Genomic DNA, 15,982 nt, shown 5'->3' with positions numbered 1-15,982 from the left:
CACATTACAAGCCTATTTAAGTCCCATTGGTTACTAGTCCCAAGCTTGGCTTGGGGGAGCTATTAGTGAGTAAGGTGAGGAAGTTGTAGTGTGCACATAATTTTCACAATGTGGGTGGATTTGAGAAGTTATTTATTTGTTCTTATTTTCGTGGATTGGAAAATTGAGAAATTGTTGTTCAGAGTTGAAAAATTCCAATGTGAGATAAAAAGAAAAAAAAGATCAAAAGAAAAAAATGTTTCAATATTCAAATATTCTAAGTGAAGATTGATCAAAAGGAAAAAAAGGAAAAAAAAAAAAAGAAAGTTCAAAGTTTGTTTGTTCACTCAAGTTCTATAATTTTATATTTTGTATATATGAGTGAAGTTGTAAGTGTTGGAAATATTGTTGATATAATTGGATGTTTGGTGAATTTTTGGTAGAGTTGAGTTGTGTTGGAGATGATTTGGTCATTATTTAATTTTGACCTTGGTTTTATTTATTAGGATTTTGGCTCCCTTAAGTATGGCTTTACTCTCACATTTTCCCAAATTTATCCTACCCTTTACCTAAGCCTTACATTAGAAGCTTTGAAGACCTTCCGACCTTCATGCATAGAGTTGTATGAATGTGATATTAGTTGTTTATCAATGCAAAGAATGATTTGATATATTTCGAGTCGACTACTAGGTTGAGTGTATGTCTTTTAAACACACCAGTGTTGTGAGTTTGGGAGGGCATTGTTCACATTAAAGGGGTTGGATGGAGAGTGATCGGATACATTTTTTATCCGCCACATAAAAGAGTGAAGAGTGCGTGAACAGTAGTCTTGAATTCCATATACACTTGTGGTTTGCTTTATTTGACAATTGTTAGGGAGGATGAGTAGTTGGATGGATTTGATTGGTTGATTTTGATGCATATTTGTTAGATTTGCCTTGAATTGGTTATGTTTGGTTTTAATTGATTTTTGGGGTGAAGTATGTTTTATTTGTTCTGTAGGGTTTCGTAGTGACCCGACACTACGTGGAAGGAAACCCATCAAGACCCGCCCCTTAATTAAAGCAATTAACAAGCATAATAAACTTAATCAAACAAGATTAAGAACAAGAATTATACCTTTGATGCGTGCTTCGCTCCCAAAGAGCTCTTACTTCAAAATCCCGAAAAGACGAGATCTCCGACGGATCGTACCCTCGACCCGACCCGAGCGTCCTAAGTCTTGAAGGTTAGTCAAGACCCGGACAAAATAACTATAAGTTTTACGAATCAAAGGTTTACTCTTTCTTAGAGTTGCCTTTTTAATTCCACTCAAGGTTATTCATTTCCCAATACCCAAGCTTAGTATTTATAGGGAAATGAACCCTTGTATTTCATTCCCCAACCAATGTGGGAGAATGTTTAATTTGCTAATTAATTTATTTCTAAAATAAATTAATAAATAAATGCAATCACAATTCGACAAGTGTCAAAGGGAGAGAGAGCATTAGGTGAGGACCATGGAGAGGTGGGGGGGGGGGGCAATGCCTTGCTCCCCAAGGCTTTCCCAAAGCCTTGGTCCTCACCCTCACAAAACCGCATCACCCAAGGCTGCTGGCTAGCTGCCAGCTGGCTGTGCCAGCTAGCCCAGCATGCTAGCACAAGCCCAGCAGCAGCGCTGGTGCTTGCTTGTGCTGGCGCTGGTGCTTGCTGGTGCGTGCTGGCGCTGGTGCATGTTGGTGCGTGCTGGCGCTGGTGCCAGCATCCCATGCATCATCGCTGCACCATATGCTCGCATGGCCCAGCATGCGTGCTGCTAGCGACCTTCGCATGCTGGCCTCTCGCTTCGCACCACACTCGCACATCATGCGCGCCACGCATCAGTCCCTCTCGCACGCAATACCTAGCATGCGTGCTGCTAGCAAGCCACGCATGCTTGGCTTGACGTTGCTAGCTTGCTAGCCCCTTCGCACACACTCGCACAGCCACACGCATCAGCCTCGGCCATGCACCGTGCACCATGCACACACATGCCTCGCCCAAGCACCACGCACCACGCATGCGCTAGTGCCTAGCACTAGTTGTGCTTGGTGCGTGTGGTCCTGCCATGCGCCCAACATTGTTCTAGGGCCGCTACGACATCAGGACATCCTAGGGCACGCATGGTGCGCCTAGTGATGCTGCCTGGGCTGCGATGGTGCCCAGCCATCCTAGGGCACGCATGGTGCGCCTAGTGATGCTCTTGGCTTGCGATGGGCTGCGATGGTGCCCAACATCATGCTAGGGCTGCGATAGCGCCTATGCATGATGCCAGGGCTGTGTTGGCGCGCCTGGTGCTAGCGATAGCCAACCATGGTGCCTAGCCATCACGCTAAGGCTGCGATAGTGCCTAGGCATGATGCTAGGGCTGCTATGGCGCGCCTAGTGCCTATGATGAGCTAGCCTAGCCTAGTTATGGCTACGCTCATACTTGTCGATTGTAATTTTGCGACGCTCGGTCTCGACGCCCTAGGCTCGATGTCCGACGTCTGTATTCGTAAAACTCTATCGACTCATTAAATCCTTTTGGATTAATTTGTCGTCTCGGATCGGTGATTCGATTTGGTTCGATCCGAAGGGTTCAGTTAAGATTAAGCTGTAACATCAATTGCACATTGATATTATTGATCGGAAGTGGCCTCCACCTAGGCATTCCGATCACTTGACCTTACTGAAGAATTAGCTCTGTAATAATTTTGAACCCTCTACCGGAAGAATACACTTGTTGGAAGGACACCATTCCTTTCATGTTCATTGATGAGCTCTTTGCTTTGGGACAAGCAAAGGTTTGGCTTGGGGGAGTTTGATATGTTCATTTTATATAGAGATTTACACCCGTCCCTTGGGAATATTTAGGAGTATTGTTGGCTCCTTGGAGCCACTTTTATTACTAATATGCGTTTTCTAGGATTTTCCTAGATTTGGTATTGTTTTATAGGAAATTGCGGATTTGGAGCATTTTCCCGGATTAATTGGAGCCGCTATGAGCATTGGAGTAAGGTCTCATTATATGACCATATTCCGTAGCCCAAGACCGCATTGGAGTAATCAAACCGATGATTAAGGGCTCGGTGAAGAAGAAGAGTTCGGGGCAATGGACCGTGTTTCAAGATCCAAGAGGAAATTCGGATTCTGCTAAGAAAATAGCCCAATTGAGATGTCCATGGTTGCCCGAAGAGCTCGCCCGACCGGGTAGGCCCTCGCCCTGAGGAGCGCCCGGCCGGGCGAGGCATATAGAAGAAAGGCGCCCTTCACCCTGTCTCGCGCCCGACCGGGCGCAAGTGAAGAAGCCACCAACAAAAAGGTGGGCCTGGCCGGGCGAAGCTCCGCCCGACCAGGCGCATGTTTCTAAGAAGAAGTTTTGACGATTTAATTTGTTTATAGGATTTTGTGCTTAAGTATAAATACGTTTTTAAGCTAGATACGATTACTTCTTCTTTAGTTAGTTAATTACCAGATTTCTGATTTTAAGCTTTGGTTAATACTCTTATTTTCTCTCTACACCTTTGACTTATGCAATTCATTATTTTCCGTTTACTTTGGTAACGATTTCTTCCCCTTTTATTTTCAGTAATTTAGTTGCTTTGAGTTAATATGCTTCCTCTAATTGCGTTGATTAGTTTAGGTTTAATTATGTGCGAGTAGTTTATTTTCTAGGGTTTATGGGGATCCATGAATAATATGAGTGAAGGGGTAATTTATTAATGTTGATTGTTGATGTTTTAGATTGATTTCCTATTGATTGATTTAATGTTATGCAATTAGATTTGCGCAGGTTTAATTGTATGAGTTTTGCAATATTGATTCGAGATTCAAGAGATGAGAATTGATGTTTAGACTTAGTTTCAATAGGCTGGTTAATTTATAAATGGTTAAGTCAAGATTCGAGAGATGCGATTTAATACCGGTAGATTAATTTTGTGATCGTAATATGTAGCGAAAGCCCTTTATGATCTGATTAATCTATGCATTGATGATTGATTATTATGTTTTACCTTGGAATATTATTTATTGGTGAACCTATACCCTAGGCCTTTTTTTTGTATTGTTTTCCTCCCTTATTTAACTTGCTTCAGTTTAGTTATTAGTTTAATTCTCACAAAAAACAATTTGGTTACTTGATAATTTAGATTATATTAATTAATTAGGAATAGAAATATTTGTTTCTTTGTGGATTCGACCCTACTTCCCTATCTATATTAGTTAGTGGTTTTAGAAATTACTTTTGATTAGGTGATACGAATTTAGCCTGTCACCAGCCATGCGTGTCATGCGTGCCTAGCATCGCCTAAGTTTTTGCTCATTTGTTAAATTAGCAACTAAATAATTGCAACTAACTATTTGCTCATTTGTAAATTGAGCAAAAAATTGATAAATAACTATTGGCTAAAAATATTAAATCTTATATGTATATAAAAGTATCATTACACTTTTTAACAAGAAAATACACACACACACACACACACACACACACACATACGCACGCACACACACGCGCGTGCGCGCGTGCACACACACACACACCTACACATACACATACATACACGCACTCACAACTTGTAATAGAATTTGAAATCAGATTCTGAAATTAGATTTAGAAATTAGATTTTGAAATCAGTTTCTGAAATCAGAATTTTGATCAGCTACTGAATTGAAATGTGTGGGTAGGTTTGTGTGGGTGGTTTGGCTGGTATTTTCTAAGTTTTTTTTTTTGTATTAATTGTTATTTATTTGTTTAATTTTAATGTACTAATTTTTTCTATCTTACTTATTTGTAGCTTTTATATATTGATCAATTTGTCATTGAGGAAGTTAGAGCTAAACGAGAAACTCCGGTTCTCAAAGGTTGGACAACCAATATGTTGTCTAGTTGTGAGAAATTGGAAATTTTTAAGGGGAGGCTTGGACTTTTTGATAAAAATCTAAAGGTTGTTGGTCATTCTGGCAGCAAACAACCAAAAATGGTATTTCACTTTCAACCAATACTTAGGTTTTCTATGCCTTTGGCATTGCTTGTAGAATTCAATTGGAACAAATCTTGCCTTTAGGAAATTGATGCAATGTGAGCTCTATATGGCACACCAATGGACCTCCTAAATGAGCAATAACGTTTTGCTCATTTGTCAAATAAAGTTCAATTTGCTCATTTTTATATGACTTTTGCTCATTTGATATTTACTCTTTTCATTTATATTGCTTCTAAATAAAATTGGAACAAATCTTTCCTTTGCTTGTAGAATAAGTATCAATATGTCAGATCTCATTTTATAAGCTTGGGCTATAATTTGTTGAGGTATTTGTATGATCACAAATGGTCCCAACTTATACTGACATTTTTTTTAGTGTTTTGCATTTAGGAAACATCCATTCCAACTGCTCCACAATCCAACGAAGATGTTGAAGTAGATCCAAAGAAGGTATTTATATGATTTTTAATATTTCAATGTAGATCTAATATTAATGTAGTTTGTTTTTCAATGTACAATTCTGTGAAGTTTGGAAACTGGTTGGCAAAATTGAGGGGTGTGGAGTAGCAGCAGCAGGTGGATAATGATGCAATGTGGCACTCTATAGGGCGCATCAATGGACCTCCTAAATCAGCAATAAATATTTGCTCATTTGTCAAATGAGCAATTAATTTTTGCTCATTTGTCAAATGAGCAAAAACTTTAGTGCTCATTTGTTAAATAAAGTTCAATTTGCTCATTTTTATATGACTTTGCTTATTTCATATCCACTTTGCTTATTTGTCAAATGAGCAATTAATTTTTTGCTCATTTGTTAAATGAGCCTAAACTTTACTAATGATTTGTGTAAACAAATTTAATTTGCTCATTTTATATGACTTTGGTTATTTGATATTCACTTTTCTTATTTCTTATTTAGTCTTTTGATTTATATTTATGTTTTTTATGTTTTTTTTTATTTCTAGAAATGCCTTATGGATCTTGGAGCAGCTTCGACTAAACTGGTGTTGGCATACATGGACTTTAATGAGCATGAACAAGCTGTCAAGCATTTTCCTCACAATGAGAAAATACGGAAGTCGTTGAAGGAAGATACCATGGGTATTTGTGACGAGCAAAGATTGAGTTCCCAAGCTATGCCAGAAAAACATAGCCTTTCTTTAAGCCAAGACGATGAGTGTTGGCAAGATTCGACTGTCATTGAAGCTTGGGATAGATTTTCCAAGATTTCAGCTAATGAGAAGAATGTTGAATCCTCAGTCTTTGCTAGGGCTGATTGTCCAACCGTAACAGAAGCCATTGATGTTACAAAGATTGCCGCTGAAAATGTTCAGATAGCAAATAGTCTTTCTGAAAATGAAGGTCCTGCTATTGTAGTTGAAACTGAAAAAGTTGAAGGAGGTTCAAGTATTCGATCTAGTTTGAGATCTTCGGTTAAAAAAGGATTTGGAACTCCTACTTTCAGATTAGGATTTGATTCTCAAAATAGTGATGATCTGGAGAACTCCCCAACTAATGTACAACCTTTAGTTGATGCTGATGCTGATGTTCCTGTACGACCTTCAGTTGTTGCTGATGCTGATGTTCCTCTGAGTGGAGATGTTGGTCCTTCTGCTGCAGGTGCTGCTGATGTTCCTGTTCTAAAGAAAGCGTAAAGTTCAACATTTAATCTACATTTACTCTACATTATCAATTCTTCTTAGATCACCTTTTAAGGCACGGATTATCAACATTTACTCTACATTATCAGAAGTTCAGAAAAGTGTCTTGGAAGCTCTGTTTGATGATGATAAAAATCATTTGTAAGTATTTTTTTTTATAGAATTTGCTATTTTGTACACTAACTCCCATTTGTTTTAGTGATACTAACTTTATTAATTCTTTTATGCAGTGAACAAGTATTTTTTATCCAAAGTTAATGGAAAGGATGCTGTTGAAATCATGAGATTTCAACTTGAAAAGCTTTATACTCAAAATAAAGTTGATTCAGAAATCATTAATGTTTGGTGTAGTATTGTGAATTATAATGAGCAATTTAGAGACTCAAATTCTCCTGCTCGTTTCTTTTTTAAGCTTAGTGCTACTGTAAGTTCATATTCTTTCATTTATTTTGTTCTATTGAATTATTCTACAGTATTCCTGTTGTATTTAATTTTATTTTTTTCTTAAATGTGTAGGAGTGTCTTGTTCATTATGAGATTGATTCTGTTAGTCATCGGAATGCTATGTTCTGTGAGGTTGTTGAGAAGTTATACAACCAAAGTGTTGTCCCAAAGAAGGACATTCAACTTTTCTTCTTCCCAGTTTACGAAAGAGATCATTATTATTTGGTATGTTTCAACACTACCACACAGTATGGTAATATCGAGGTTATTGATTATAGTGAAGATTCGGGAGATCACACAAAGCTTTTAAAACATTTGGTACGACTCAAAAGTTAATTTCTATTAACATTATGTTTGCTTATTTCAGTAAAATGATTAGATTTTAGAAATATCTATTATGTTTGCTCATTTGATGTGTTTATTTTCAGAGAAGTGCATTTTGCAATTTTATGCAATATGGAGGAAATGTACAGAGCTCTGTGTTGTCAAGCGATATCAAGCGCATGGAGTATTCTGCAATTGATTCTCCTTGGAAGTCTACAGGTATAAATCATTTGCATTACGGAATAGCATTGATGAGGCTTATGGAAACATACATGGGTTTGTCAAAGTGGCCTTCAGGTTTGAAGAAGAATAATGAAAGTCTTTCATATTATATGGAATGTCCTTAGATACTTGTTTTCTTCCTAATAGATTCCCATTCTATTTTTATATGGGCTTCTTGCTGGACTTCATTAAATTTTGTGTGTGCCAAGCCTAAAAAAGGTTGGCTACAAGGCCTACAATGTTTACTTATTAATTTCTAGTACCCTCTGAGTTTATAGGAATATGGACATGTAAAGTGTAAATTTACTTCAATAGCCATTACAGTAGTAGCTAAGGAACTTTTTCAATGACGCTGTAGTAAAGGGGTACCTTCACTACCTTGTGATTATGTGTCTATGTGATATTTAGAACAACATTGATAGCTCATGAATTTATAATAACCTTTGTAAAAGTGGGAGTAGAGCTACTTTAACTTATCTACAGTAGCCACTCCACGTGTCACTCACATGCATAAGTGTATTTTAAGGAGGGTTGGGGGGGGGGAGTATTTGAAATTTGAATGATAAAGAAAATTCATGATGATAAAAGGATATTAGTAGTTTTATATGCACCACCAAGTTTATATACCTAGTAGGTTAGTATTATTTTATTATTCTTAAATAGAAGTTTAAATAAATCTTGCTCATTTGTCAAATGAGCAGCCAATAATTTGCTCATTTTTCAAATGAGCAAGCAATTATTTGCTCATTTTTCAAATGAGAAAATTGTTCTTTGCTCATTTGTCAAATGAGCAAATTGTTCTTTGCTCATTTGTCAAATGAGCAAATTGTTCTTTGCTCATTTTTCAAATGAGCAAATTATTCTTTGCTCAAATTATGACATTTTCCTCTTTTATTGAATTTTGGCTATGGCCAATATACGTAGTAGATGCTTTGGAGTGACCTTGCACACCCATTCATGTACCTTCCCTTTTCCACCTCGGCTGAAACTTGGGCTACGAACTGTAGAGCCATTGAGCCAAAGTTCAGTGAACCCAGTGAACCTTTAAATGTAGTAAAACATTATTCTTTATTGATATGCTACCACAATATAAATCGGATTAATAACACAATTTTAAGAGGATCTAACTTATTTTTCTTCTTCTGTATATATTTGTTGCACATTACTACTGATATCTTTAACTTCTGATACAAGATTAACCTAGAATATAATTTATAAAGTAATAAGAACATTTAATAGTCTTGGCTTACATATCAAGTATGCTGCATATGAATATAAATAGTCTGTGCAGCTTATTAGCAAGATTTCAAGCTAATTTTCTTTTCAAATAACCGTAAAGGAAATCAGACTTGGGTTTCTTAGTACTTATTCTATTCTTCTGCTTCCTGCTTCACCCTCCTTCCTGCATTTATATTTTTTTAAAATTTTCTTGTTGTTTTATTTTTTTCTTTTCTATTTCTTACATGTGATAATCATAGAAAAACTTCTTGTGAAGTACACCCTGGAAATAATTTCAAGTGAAATAAACACAATTCAGTCCGTTAAAGAAATTCCTCAAAAGAAGAAAAAGTAGAAGAAAGTTTCTGTTAAGACTATAGAAGAAAAACCTGAAGAAAAAAAGGGTGAAGAAGAAAAAGCTACTTGTTAGTGTAACCTTCAGTATTTTGCTTGGTGTAGTGTTGATTTAGATACTTGGTGGTGTTGATATGGCTTTTCAGGTTTAGGGAAGTAGAGAAACAATGATTTTATCAACCTGTAAGTTGTTTAGTAGTGTTGATTTGAATCGAAATTAGATAATTAGTTTGAATCAAAATTAGATTTTTGTTAGTTTTTGAATGATGTAAAAATGGTGGTTATATTTGAATCGAAATTAGATCTTTTGTGTTGACTTTTGATTATGGTGACTTTTGTGGTGGTTGTATTTAAATTGGATCTTTTGTGTTTACTTGAAATACTTTGTCATTTATACCTACCGTTTATTTGAACTATTTTGCTCATTTTACAAATGAGCAACAAACTATTTGCTCAATTGACAAATGAGTACAGAAATATTTGCTTATTTGTTAAGTGAGCAAAAATTGATTGATCATTTCACAAATGAGCAAAGAAATGCTTGTTGATTTAATGAATGATTAAATTTTTTTTTGCTCATTTGACAAATGAGCAACTAACTATTTGCTCATTTGACAAATGAGAAACTAAGTTTTTGCTCATTTGTTAAATTAGCAATTAAGTATTTGTTCATTTGACAAATGAGCAACTAACTATTTGCTCATTTACTAAATGAGCAAAAAATTGATTGCTCATTTTCCATATGGTCAAAGAAATGTTTGCTTATTTTACAAATAAGTAAGTAATTGTTTGCTCAATTCACTAGGCGAAAATACGTAATCCCCACCGGTTCAAACCCCCCATTTAGCACCGGTTTTGAACCGGTGGGGATTTAGGAGGGTGCTAAAACCCCATACATTTCGCACCGGTTTCGGGGGAGAACCGGTGCCAAAAACTAAACTTTTTGCACCGGTGCCAAAAACTAAACTTTTTGCACCAGTGCCAAAAGTCTCCAAAAATATTTTAAAAAAACTTTTAGCACCGGTTCTTTTCCAAAATCGGTACCAAAAGTGCCCCAAAAAAAATAATTTTTTTTTTTTTTTTTTTTTTTTTTTTGCATTTTTTCACTTAAATTGTACCAAATACTTATATATAATCATAATATACATAAAACACATATATTTTCTTCAATATTTGTGTCATACATCTGATGGAGCTTTATCATCATCACATGAAAAATCAAGCTCAGAAATGCATATTGAAGCAATGAGGGCAGCATATACCACAAAGTCAATAAAAATAGAATACCTTCCTAACCATCATTAAAGAGCACTACATCTTTGATAAATAGAATAAAAACTAAGACAAAAAAAAACAGCAGACTGTAGCAGCTCCCACTAACCCCAAGCCTGCAACAGAGAATGAGACAGCACAGCCACACCACGACCAGCAACCCCAGCAGCAGCTACAAGCAAAATAGCAACCAGAAGCTACACTACGGCTAGGCAGCCAGCACCAGACCCAGTACGAGCTGTCAAAACCAGCAGACCAACAGCACAACAGTGCAACAGCAGCACAAACATACAACAACTTATCAGCAAAGCAGCACTGAACACAGCAACGCAACCACAACAGCAGACAGTAGGCAGAACAACAGAACAGCAGACCAGCAGACAACAAACAGAAAGCCAGAAGCTCAGTCCAGGTATCCTAACAGCCTGAACAAGATAGAAACACACACCACCAACAAGAAACACAGCAACACAGCACCAGCAAGTCAGGCATCAGCACAGAACAGGGAAAACAAGTTGAAACCCTGACCATAAAACCATGACAACAGCAAAAAACAGACAAAACAGCAGCCTAAGAAAACAAGCAGGAAGAATAGAGATTTGAGGCAACTTGCACGATCTCAGTTTAAGAAAAACAGCCTCACCCCAACCCCTCCCCCCCAAAACAAATATGGCAAATAAAACACCCAAATCTGTAAGAGATGAATCTATAAGCTATGAATATAAGTAAAAGAAAAGGCAACAGAACACACATTCAGAATTCAGTGTTTGCAGCAATTGTTATTCAGTTAGAATCACCAAACCATTTCAGTTAAGCACGACAATTAAGAAGGTATGAATATTGAATTACACATCATGTTAGAGAGAAAGCAACTTAAGAAACCCATTTTGTTCCCCTTAATTATGAAGCAACATGTAACTGGTATGCTATCTTGTCCTAACAAATTACATGGGCAAAATGGATCTGCTCAAATGCACCCTAAACAATGTAAGAGCTTCAAATCATGATCACAACCCAAAGTAAACAAATACTAGGCATACTTTTAGCCTATGTTAATCGGACACGGCTAAAATCGTGAAGTATCCGTGTCGACACAACACGACACGGACACGTGTCCGACCCTACATGGTGCACTCGGACACTTCCATTAAGAGTGGAGAGGAAAAAAGAGGAGAAACATGAAAGAAAAACACATCTTGTTCAAAGACCACCATTGATAAAGGGAAGATGGAGGGAAGAAGATTGTCATATATTAGGATAATTTACCGAGGAAAGAATTAAGATTAAAAAAATAGGGGTGGACGTAATGAAAAATTCAAAGCTTTTGTAATATGTAATTTATTTATATAAATTTAAGTGACGTATTGACGTGTCTATGTATCCGTGTCCAAATATCGAACAGAATCCCCGTGTCCTAAAATTTTGGAACTTGCCGGATCGGACACTTGGACATGTGTCCGTGTCCGACACCTGTTCCCAAGTCCATGTAACATAGCTTTTAGCCATACATTGGTAAGTTCGAGTGATTTGAGACATAAGACCAACAACATGTTGCACTCTTACTTCATTGCTCTCAGCTAAACAAACTCTATACATTTCTGGCTTAATAACTATCACACTAAACTGGGAAAAATCTAACATCACACTCTAATGATTAAACAGCATAAACAACAGCATATTTATCATAGTTCCTAAACAACTGAGAAGCTGAGATTTAAGCAAACAACAACATAGAGTCGTAACTTAAGGATCTAATTCAGCATATTTATCATAGTTCTTAAACCACTGAGAAGCCTACACATTTTTTTTAAAAATGGTAACCTGCCGAACAAAGCTCAATAAACCTAACTACACCAATGCAGATTGCATTCAATATCCACTCCATAAATTAATCAGAACACTGGCTAATACATCTATCAAACAAGTTAGGATAAACACATTTTAAACTATGTAAACTAAAATGCAACTACAAACAAATACTTGACACACAACACTTACACTATTTTAGAAACCACAAACTCCCCTAAGGAATGGTTAATTATTTTTTATATTAATTATTAAGAAATAAAATAAGATAACTCACCAACATAATGTGACAAAATGCAATCGTAAAGTACACTCCTAAAAGTTAGTGCTCTATACAACAAGCATGCATAATAATATCAACATGAAGACTAGAATAGACAAAGTAGAAACATGAACTAGAGGTGCAAATCAGAGCAATTTAGAGCAGCATTGAATATATTTTGGGTAGGGGTGCCTCTACCAGTTCTAGAAAATGGGGTCAGCAAAAAAGAGAGCAATGGAAAACACCGATCCCCAACAATGTAGGGCCTAACAGGATGTCCCCTCACATTGACGACTTTATCCTAGACAACATCACCAAACATGAGCTTATTGTAGAGAGCATTATCCCTGAAAGCATGCGCACAGTGCTGATCGGTGCAGTATGCCCTTTGAGCTCTTCTAGAATTTGGTGTGTTTGCTTATCCCATACCAAGAGAGATTGATCGTCTGATCTTGATACTATCTCTCCTCAGTCAGAGCTTATAGCACGCGCGGCTCTGGAAGACAGCAAACTTAAGAATATACATCAATAAATGTAAAGAAGACAAAGAGAAAACAAGAAATAAATATAAGATGTAGAAGTTACCCGGTATGGCCTTGCAAAGTGGCGTGCGAAGCTCAAAACCACGAAGACTTGGATCCCATATCTTAATCTGGAAGATTTTGAAGTGAATGAAAGGTAAATCAGTTTCAAAATCTTAACAATCATTAATATATCCTCGTCAAGATGTAAATGCACACAAATAAACACTCCTAGACAATTAGTGCTCCCAAGAGCTCAACAGGCAACATTCAACTTCGTATATATGTTTGACACTGGATGCTTTTCAAGGAACAAGATTTACCAACCCAGCTAAAGTTTTCTTCAGCATCAACCATTATAGCCAACATTTAAAGATTCCCCCTCACCCCCAAAATATTGCCACTCATAACGCCCCCAATATAAGACAACAGTATTAAAAGTTGACACGTTAGGAAAAAATGTTCACATTCCAGGCAATCAGTGCTTCCACTAATAAAGAAGCTTGCATCCTCACGGTCACCAACAAGATCCCACACCTCCTTTCTTGTGACACAATGTAAAGCAGTGATATAATAGTAAATAACCAATGTATTTAACTCTCTCAAAGTGATTCTGCAAGCACATAATGCCTACTTGCCCCGGCAGCCCAGAAATAGCAAAAAATATTTCTTAGAGACTCTTCACACTGACAACAACAAGAATTTCATTTTGGACTCTTAACATGGAATGGAGGGAGAACCGTTTCATTAAGGGGTAAATTTGGTCCCCTCAGATCTAGACAGAGCAGGTAGTAGTATAGTACTATCGTTGATTTAGGGATTTTCCCTTAATCACCTCTCGCCACGTGGACCAATCAGGGCTTGACAAGTGTCACCCAGTTGACTTATCAGGACATGCCACGTGGCACGCTTCCACTGGTCCCCCATGGACCTCCTATGAAATGCCATGTGGCCCTCTCAGCCTTGCCTAAACAGGTAATAGATTGGGCCCAAATCCCAAGAAAGCCCAGTCAGTCCTAAGGTTGGCCAAAACCCTAGAACCTGGCACGCTTCCCTAGGCTATAAATATGGTCATAAATGCTCATTTATGATAGAGACTGTTCACAAGAAACACTCGGATTGCACAAATCCCAAGACAATCACACACCACTCGGTACTGCCTGCTAGACCCGTCCTAGCATCCGGCACCTATTTACATTCTGCTTTACAACTCCTTCATCTACTAACTTGATCGTTGGAGGCGGAGCTCCCTACCCAAGGAGTCTCCGTTATCTTGTAGGTACAGGCGCGTGGTTCCAGTCTCGAAGTTGTAACTCTCCCAAGGGACACAGAAAAACCCTGGAACATTTTGGCGCCGTCTGAGGGGAGAATACCTTTGAGATGGCATCACAATCTGTACCGACTAATAGTGACAAGCGTCCAGAGGACGATTACCAAGAAGACGAGCCTCACGTTTCTTCTTATCAGGACACTGAGCCTGAAGTTGAGACTCGCACGGCCCCAGACGGGTCCTTGAGAGCTCGACGCACTACCCCTCGTGAAAGGCAGGAACGGCAAGACCAGGCTGGTCCAGGCCAAACAGTCGGACCTTCGGCCGACTCTCACCAAGCGGTCGACTGGACAGCTCCTGTCTCGAGGAATGATCTTATGACCATCATGAGAAGTTTCAAAGGTGAGATTAAAGATCTCATCGGCAAAAAGATGGCTGTCCCCCAAAAAGGGCAGTTGAGCAAAAAGCCTTCCTATTCAGGAAAGAAGAAGTCATTGAAAGACCGTGAGGCAACCCCCCACCCTCGCCAAGAGGAGAGGCGGGTACCTCTAGTCAATTTGTCCAAGAACCGTATCCCTGCCTCATTGGGAAGGAAACCAATCTGCCTGGTCCAACCAGACGGCTCAAAAAAATCCTACTCAGACGCCCGGCTGCTGATTAAGTAGAAAAGGAGCCAACAGCAGTCTGAGTCGGCCTCCACTTCTGATTTTCTTGACAGTATACAAAACACTTCTATGAATCATTCAAAGTCAAACTATGAGATCCGGACAGGCAGTACACACTCCGGTTCTAGCTCTCACCAACAACAGTCGGCACCATATGTCACTCAACCGCCATATGTGCCGTAAACTCACTACTTTTTGCCACCAACTCCTTTTGGAGGTCAGATGGCTAAGAATGTCCAGCCTTTGGACTAGCAGTTACGGCTGCTCCAACTAGGAGAACAGCCAACCGCCTTCTCAAAGGAAATTTTACAAGCCGCCCAGCCGGCTAAAGTGAAAAATGTGTTAATAGGCGCCTATGATGGCACTGCTAACCCAGAGGATCACCTTATGGCCTTCACCAATCTAATGTACCTTCAAGGATTGGACGATGCCACATGGTGTAGGTGTTTTCCTGCCACTCTGAAGGGAGTCGCCCAGCAGTGGTTCGGCAATCTGCCAGCCGGCTGTGTCAACAACTTTAGAACATTGGCTTATTTGTTTGCATCAAACTTTTCCATGAACATACGTGCCAGGAAGACGACTCTTGATCTAGGAGCCGTCCAGCAGGGAGAAAAGGAGGGGTTACACTCCTATATAAAGAGATTCAATCTGATGAGGATACAAATACCCAACTTGCCGGATGAAGTAGCCTATACCGACTTCTTCAAGGGATTGAAGGACGGGTCGAACTTCAAGTTCGATTTAGTCAGAAAAAGAGTAGCTACTCTCCAAGAGGCAATGATGGAGGCCGAGACCTACATACAGGCAGTCGACCTCTGTCACATGGGGAAGCAAGGGGACCAGAAAAGGTCCGAGAAAAAGGAGGGTCGCTCACAGAAAGCGGCCCCCAAGGAAGAGAAGAAGAGAAATGATGTTTGGATGGCCGACTCCACTGGTCAGCCGTCAAGTAAGAAGGGAAAAGAGTTCACTCCATACTCCCCCAAGTATGAGTTCAACAAA

The 15,982-nt window shown here is 38.5% G+C and overlaps 1 protein-coding gene across 1 annotated transcript; it reads left to right on the top strand.

The window, feature by feature from the left end:
* Positions 1-5,207: 5,207 nt before the first annotated feature.
* Positions 5,208-8,067, top strand: LOC110684781. Its single transcript, XM_021861210.1, has 5 exons — positions 5,208-5,414; positions 5,930-6,766; positions 6,856-7,049; positions 7,142-7,387; positions 7,498-8,067. The coding sequence occupies exons 2-5, from the start codon at positions 6,748-6,750 to the stop codon at positions 7,738-7,740; spliced, it is 702 nt and encodes a 233-aa protein (XP_021716902.1). The 5' UTR covers positions 5,208-5,414; positions 5,930-6,747; the 3' UTR covers positions 7,741-8,067.
* The last annotated feature ends 7,915 nt before the right edge of the window (positions 8,068-15,982 follow it).

Source organism: Chenopodium quinoa, unplaced genomic scaffold (genome assembly GCF_001683475.1).
Source record: "Chenopodium quinoa cultivar QQ74 unplaced genomic scaffold, ASM168347v1, whole genome shotgun sequence".
NCBI classification, from domain to species: Eukaryota; Viridiplantae; Streptophyta; class Magnoliopsida; order Caryophyllales; family Amaranthaceae; genus Chenopodium; species Chenopodium quinoa.
The sequence above is the reverse complement of the archived record's forward strand: the minus strand, read 5'-3'. Positions and strand labels throughout refer to the sequence as shown.

Bases quoted from the DNA above. Each gene is read 5' to 3' on its own strand.
- LOC110684781 (XM_021861210.1), top strand. The intron at 7,050-7,141 runs GTAAGTTCATAT...TTAAATGTGTAG, and splicing joins TTTTTAAGCTTAGTGCTACT to GAGTGTCTTGTTCATTATGA. The intron at 7,388-7,497 runs GTACGACTCAAA...GTTTATTTTCAG, and splicing joins CAAAGCTTTTAAAACATTTG to AGAAGTGCATTTTGCAATTT.